The 7,191-nt window shown below is 45.6% G+C and overlaps 1 protein-coding gene across 2 annotated transcripts in view; it reads right to left on the reverse strand.

Annotated features, from left to right (window-relative positions):
• Nucleotides 1-7,191, reverse strand: part of LMX1B (LIM homeobox transcription factor 1 beta) — a 184,003-nt gene that overhangs the window by 6,542 nt on the left and 170,270 nt on the right. For both annotated transcript variants that reach the window (XM_069082720.1, XM_069082719.1), the window contains exons 3-6: nucleotides 6,593-6,825; nucleotides 1,091-1,269; nucleotides 267-344; nucleotides 48-114 (exon numbers count right to left, since the gene is read on the reverse strand). In XM_069082720.1, coding sequence (XP_068938821.1) covers nucleotides 48-114; nucleotides 267-344; nucleotides 1,091-1,269; nucleotides 6,593-6,825 — 557 coding nt within the window. The remainder of the gene's footprint in view (nucleotides 1-47; nucleotides 115-266; nucleotides 345-1,090; nucleotides 1,270-6,592; nucleotides 6,826-7,191) is intronic.

The following is a 7,191-nucleotide window of genomic DNA, read 5'->3' on the forward strand; positions in this document are numbered from 1 at the left end:
CACACACACACACACACACACACACACACACACACACACACACACACCTTGCCCCAGCCGCTGTGAGTTCTGCTGCTCCTGCTGCTGCTGGTGCCTTCTTGCCAGCTTCTTCATCTGCACAAAAGGAAGACAGGCCATGTCAGTGGAGATGCAACCCCCACCTGCCTCCCCTTTGGCTCTGGCTGCTGGAGGGGGAAGTAGGTAGAACCAGAGGGGAGAAGTGGAAGGGGAGCTGGGAAGTAAAAATGAAAGGGTCACTTACTCACCTTGGCTCTCTGGTTCTGGAACCAAACCTGGACCACACGGACGCTGAGCCCTGTTTCAGCGGCGAGTGTCTCTCTGACCTGTTCAGGGAGAGAGGAAGTCCCAGTCAGCTCCCTCTGTCCTCCACCCCCAAACTATCTTTTACCTCCCAGAATGGCCCCAGGCTGACTCAGTCTCTCTCACTAGAAATAAGCTTTCATCTGGAAAGAGCCAGGAAGAGATCTAGAAATATGGCTTCAGGAAGGCTTCCAGGACTTCAATCCTCCTATCAAGTGGGATATTCCCCTAGTTGGAGGGATGCATTTCCTGCCCTCTTGGAACAAACAAAACAAATCTAAATCATCTTCTCCATAACAATCCTTTGGATATTTGAAGACAGTGATCTCATATCCTCTTTTTTAGACTCCCAGATCCTTGCTCAGGGGGCATCTTATCCATACCTCAGCATGAATCTTCTTTATAACATTCCTTACAGTCTCAGTCTGAAAACCTTCAGGCATGGAGAAGCCATTCCTATCTCAGGCAGCCTATTCTACTTTTGACTTGCCTAATTAAAGTCACACAACTATTATGTCTGAATCAGGATTCAAACCTTGGTCTCCTGACCTCATGTTCAGGACTGCCTCACCTTGATTAGTCAGAAAGAGAGAGCCAACTTCTAGGCCTCTGCAGTCCCAGGAACATAGGGATTCTTGGAGGGTCACTTGGAGAGGGAGGGACAGGGTAAGACGCTGCATTCTCCCAGATCAGGATGGGAGGGAGTATGACCAGAAAGGAAGAGGCAGTCTCTGTTATTGGCATAGCAGAGGGACCTGAGAGGACTCACCTTTCGACAGGGCTTAGAGGAAACTTCAAAGGAGGCCTTGAATGCTCTCCTCTGCTGTGTGGTAAGGATGGTCCGGGGCCGCTTTGGCCTCCTAGGGTCCTTCCCATCATCACTGCCTTTGCCCTGGCCGCCCTGGCCTTTGGCTGGCTTCACGTCACCATCCTCCTCATCACTTTTCACTGTGGGCAACACATTGGGGACATAGTTAGGGGCCTTTGAAACCATCTAGGAGTAGGAACAGACAGATACAGGTAGAGGCCCATTCTAATAAGCCACCATAGTCCTCGATATGGCTTCAGAGTCAACTCCCTGGTCCCCACAGACAATGGCTCTAATTAGTCAATCTGCTTCTCCTCTGTGAGTTTATTTCTCCATCTGAGATGGGGAGTGGGGAAAAGTATTAATAACAACTCCGATTCCCGTTTCTCTAGTGCCTCACAAAACACTCTCCTCATCACTGTATGGCAGAGTAGCACAAACATTATCTACAGATGGGAAACTGAGGCCCTGAGAGAGGAAGCAGTTTGCCCATGGTCACACAGCTATGAAGTGTCAATTCAGGACCAAGGCTCTTCCCACTATACCAGTCTGGTGTGGCCTCCCCTTTACCCTTAAGGGCTAAGCCCAGCCCCTCCCCACCCACGATACCAGGGTCAGAGACCAAGAAACCCAAGGGGAAGCCACAAGGGCTTCTGTGAAGACTCTAGAGGAATGAATGATTGACAGCGAAAACACACTTATATAGACATAAACACATAAATTCATTTGCACAAATAATGTCAGTACACCAAGGACATGTGATTATGCTAGAATCTCTCCCCTCACAATATCACATTTTTATCTATCATCTCTAACTTATTGTCTCATAACACAATGCATATGCATATGTCCATGTCCATCCTTGCGTCCATGTAGAAATGTGTAATGTACATATCTTTGCTTTCAGACATTTCTCACCTGGCTGTACTACTATGGGACTTCTCTGACTTTGTCAGCACGCCCCAGGAAGCTCCATTATTGCGAAAACCCCGTCATCCTGTAAGATCTCATCTCCTTCCTCATCATCATCTTCTACCTCTGATTGGAGGGTGAAGATGAAAGCCCTGTTCATACATCTCCCCATTTCTCACCCAGCTACACTATTTTGAGACTTCTCTGACTCAATTCTTCATCATGATCCACCACTGGGTACCATCTCCTCTGCCACCCACCACTTTGAGCATTTTTGTATTTTGTTTTCCCTTATTAGACAGTAAGCTCCTTGAGGGCAGGAACTGTCTTTGTTTTTTCATAAGTGACTCGCCCAGGGTCATACAATTAGTAAGTATCTGAGACCAGGTTTGAACTCAGTTCTTCCTAACTCCAGGCCCTGTGTGCTATCCACCTAGCTGCCCCACCTGCCACAGAGTACATGCTTAATAAATGTTTATTGACTGACCATCCGTCACTCACATACAGATTTGAACACACATCAATACAGAAGCCCACATATATACACAAACACATAAATTCATAGCTGGGAACATCAGAACAGGCTTCATTCAATCAATAAACATTTATTAAACACTTAGTATGTGCCAGGCACTGTGCTAACCATTGTGTTTCACGGAGGAAATGAAATTCAATCTGGGAATTGAAGGGAAGCTAGGACAGAGGGAGATTTGGGGCAGAGTGAGAAATGTGAGCAAAATCAAGGATGCCGGAAAATGAGGGGGACAGACAGACAACAGTTCAATGTAACTGGAGCAGAAAGTGTGTGGAGGGAAGACCAATAAAGTGGGTTAGGGGAAAATTATGAAGGACCCCCAATGTCAAATTAAGGAGTTTTCATTTTATTCTCTAACGGAAAGAATGTTGACCTAGGACCTGAGTTCTGAGTTCTGTCATCTACTACCTGTGTAACCTTGTGCACATTTCTCTGGACCTCAGGCTCCTCATCTGTAAAATGAGGGGGTTGGATGACGTGACCTCTAAGGTTTCCCATAGCTCTAGATATCTGTGATCCTAATAGGGAATCACTGAATCTTTGTGAGCAGAAGAGAGATGTGTTTAGAGATATGTTCAATACAACAGGAAATACATCTGCAGGTCTATTGGAGGGAAAAGACTAGAGGTTAGGCTATCAGTCAGGAATGGATTACAATTAATTACTCAGATGAGAAGTGATGAGGGCCTGAACTAGGATGGTAGCAGTTCGAGGTGAGAGAAGGGGACTCATACTGTGGTGGTAGAATTGACAAGACTTGACCAGGGTGGGGTGATGGAGAAGGGATTATGCTGGAAGATCCCAGGTTTTTGAACTTGTGTTAGTGAGGCCCTCAACTGAAACAGGTAAGTTGATATGTTTATTTTAGTATACGATGAGAGTGTAGAGCATCTCCAGGGTCAATTTCCAGCAGACAGAAATGTGGGAGTGGCTTAAAAGAAGAAAATGAAGAATATAGCTTGGTATTGAAGGTGGAGTGGGATGGGGCAGGGAATTCAAGTGAATTGAGAAGTGTGGGACATCCTGGGCAAAAACTCATTTTAAAATATATGTCCTTCATTCCTTCCCTCTCACCACATGCAATTAAGTTATTATTTACTAAACTTGCTTGGTACCAGAATACAAAAACAAAACAACTCAATAATTCTTGCCTCAAGGATTATGCATTCTCTTGGGGGTTGGGGTGAGAGTAGGGGACACTCAGCTACAACATAAATTGCATTCCAGGCATAGGAAACAGCCTGTACAAAGGTACTGAGATGGGAAATGGAATCCTGAGTTGGGAAATATTGAGGTCAATTTAAATGCAACATAGAATGTGTGAAGGAGAATAATATGAAATGATCTGGAAAAGGAAGCAGGAGTCACATTGTGGAAGACCTTAGATATCAGGCTGAAGAGTTTGTATTTTATACTACAAGTAATAGGGAGCCCCTACAGACTTTTGAGCAGATGAGTGACATGTTCTGACCACATCTTAGGAAGTTATTTTGTCAGCTGTATCTCAGTGCATTTGGAGAAGGGAGTAAGGAAGCAGAGACCAATTAGGAGGCTGTTATAATATTTCAGGCAAGAGGTGGCAAAAGCCTGAGCTAGGGTAGTACCTGTGTAAGTGAGAGGAGACAATGCAAGAGGCAGAACGAGCAAGACTTGACAAGTGATTGGCAGATACAGAAACCCGTGCTCCTTCATGGAGGAAAATAGAGAGATGAGAGACTCTTCTTACCCATGTGGAGGTCACAGTCCAGAAGAAGGACGTTCATACACATGCACACATGACATAGACACAGCATATGTTCTTTCCAAATCATGGTTTAGTTAACAGAACACTAGGCTCAGTGTCAGAAAAAATGGGTTTGAGTCTTGGCTTCAGCACCTCCTGGATAAATGATTGTTGACAAGTCATCAGTTTTCTCTGACATGCCATATCCTCTCCTGTAAAGCAAAGGCCTGCCTACCTCACAGGGTTGTAAGGAAAGTGCTCTGAAAACCTTAAGGGAAAAGAACTTGGTTGGCAGGACAAATTTATTGTCCCAATTTTGCAGAGGAAAACCAAGGCTCAAGAACCTTACATCCCTTAACTGAAGTCATATAGATAGTAAACAGTAGATCTGAGATTTGACCTAGGTCTTGGGTTTCACTGGAAAGTGACCTTAGAGGTTGGAGAGAGTGCCAGGTCTGGAGTCAGAAAGACTCAACATTGTGAGTTCAAATCTGGTCTCAGACATTTACTAGTTGTGTGACCTCGGATAAGTCACTTAAACCTGTTGCCCTCAGTTTCCTCATCTGTAAAATAAGTTGGAGAAGGAAATGACAGACTACTCCAGTATCTTTGCCAAGAAAACCCTGACTGAACAACAACAACAAAGTCAAATAGTCTGACTCATTTTACAGATGAGAAACCTCAAGTCCAAAGAAATAACCCTCCCAAGTAAGTCATTAGGCTCAGCCTTGAGCCAATACTCCTGCTCTTTTGAGTAGATTTGTTAGAGGGAAACATATGTCCAGGCCGCTTCTGCTCTCCTCCCCCTTTTTACATAGAGAATTGATTTTTTTGAGAGTTGACTCAGGATATCTCCTATTCCCCATCCTCAATCTGTCCACATGAATCTTTAATGTTAGTAGAGAGCAGCCTTCTTTCTGCAACCTGGCACATTATATCCCTCACCTGATTTAAATCAAAGCTGCAGGTCCGCATCTATCAGGAAGTCTTAGATTGGCCCTCCCTCTGGTCACTCCTTTACATGCTCCTAACTCCTGGAGAACTAAGCTAGCCAGTGTATCTCACATTGCTCCGTACTCCCTTCTGTTCAATTCTATCATTTTCCTGTTACTGTGCTGTGTGTTCCCTCCACAAGCCTCAGACTCTCAAGGTGGAAGGGCTCCACAGGGCCTCTTATCCAATCCCCCTTCAACTCCCCCTCTCCCCAGCCAATAGGTGGCCTCTATTGTGCCATTGAAACAAAATTTAAAGATTTTATTTATAGGGAACTCACTACCACACATTAAAGCCAGTTTTAAAGTCAGGCAGCTTTCATTATTAGAATGTTCTTAACGTGAAGTGAAATTTTCCTCCTTATAAAGGAGCTAATTTCCTTGACTTTCTCAAAAATACTTAAAGTCATGTTTCTACTATATTTCTCCTTACCTAGGCAAAACATTCCCAGTTCTTTCAACCAGTTGAGAGACTGAAGCAACCACATCCTGATTGCTGCATCAGTTTGCCAGTACTCTTCCAAAAATGTGTTGCCCCCAAATGGACACATCGTTCCACATCTGATCTGACCAAGGCAGAAGTCAGGGGAACTAGCCTTAGAATCAGTTGCCCTGAGAGGCAGTCAGCTTTCTGCTGTTCCATGGCCAGTGACAGGTCCCTGAATAGTTGGGCCTCTAACCAAAAGAGAGGGAAGTACTTTTTCTCCCAAGCCCATCATTAGCTCACCAGTAGGGATGGAATTGGAGAAGGAAATGGCAAACCACTACAGTATCTTCGCCAAGAAAACCTCACGGACAGTATTGATGTGCTATGGTCCACAGGGTCAGAGTCAGATTAAATGATTTAACAACAAGAAGGGATTATTTGCTGGACCACAGAGCCCTGAGTGCTATATTGAGGGGTATGTTACCCTCCTAATGCACTATGAGGTCGTGAGAGTAAGGAATCTGACAATAGGTTTTTCAGGGAGAAAAAGTCTCTGTTGGAAGACATGGAAGGCAGGTCCTAGTGATTTGAAGGGGTTAGCTAGGCCTGTGGTTTCAGCCTCAGAGTAGCTTTCCTAGGGATGTGGCCTATTAACAGAATAAGTCATTGGCCTTGAGAGTCACAGAGTACCAGGCTGGAGGAGAGGACCACAGCCCTGGAGGGTCTTAAGACCTCAGGCAGTGGGCTCTGAGGCTCTCAAAGCCTCCTGTAGGCCTGTCCTCCCTCCTACCAAGACTGACCCTCTCCCTGCTGCTATTCTCTCCACCCCCACCAGCTCATGGCTCTTCCCAGAGGTAGGAGGCTGGGGACTCACCAGAGTCGGACTCATCCGGGCTCACAGAGCTGAGCAAGTCTTTCTCTTTCTCGTAGTCACTCTTGCAGAGCAGCTGGCCCTCCTTGAGCACGAATTCATCACCTTTCCGAAGCTGCCTCTCACACACGCAGCAGCAGAAGCAGCTGAGGTGGTACACGCATTCGAGGGCCCGCATCACAAACTCCGTGGGTGCAATCTTCTCCATGCAGCCACTGCACTTGGCTGCAAAAAGTCTATTGGGGGGTAGGGGGGACAGGAAGACTTCAGACAAAGGGTGGATCTCTCCACCCTGTTAAGTGGGACAGAGCCCTTGGCTGTAGTGGTTGGGGGGTGGGTCTGCTCATATGGCCCCCTCCCTCAAACCCTACCCCCACAGAGGCCACCCCTTAATAGACCCTGGAGCCTGGATCTGTGCTTCCTATAATAGGAACTGAATTCCCTCAAATGAGAAAATACTTGTAAAGTACTTAATACAGTGTGCCCGGCTCATAGTAGGTATGCAGTAAATGCTCATTCCCTTCCCCTTCCCTCTGCTCGGAGAAGAAAAGGATCTATATATATATATATATATATATATATATATATATATATATATATAT

Source organism: Petaurus breviceps, unplaced genomic scaffold (assembly GCF_028583685.1).
Source record: "Petaurus breviceps papuanus isolate PSGF00001 unplaced genomic scaffold, PetGlider_PUasm1.0 171, whole genome shotgun sequence".
Taxonomy (NCBI): domain Eukaryota; kingdom Metazoa; phylum Chordata; class Mammalia; order Diprotodontia; family Petauridae; genus Petaurus; species Petaurus breviceps.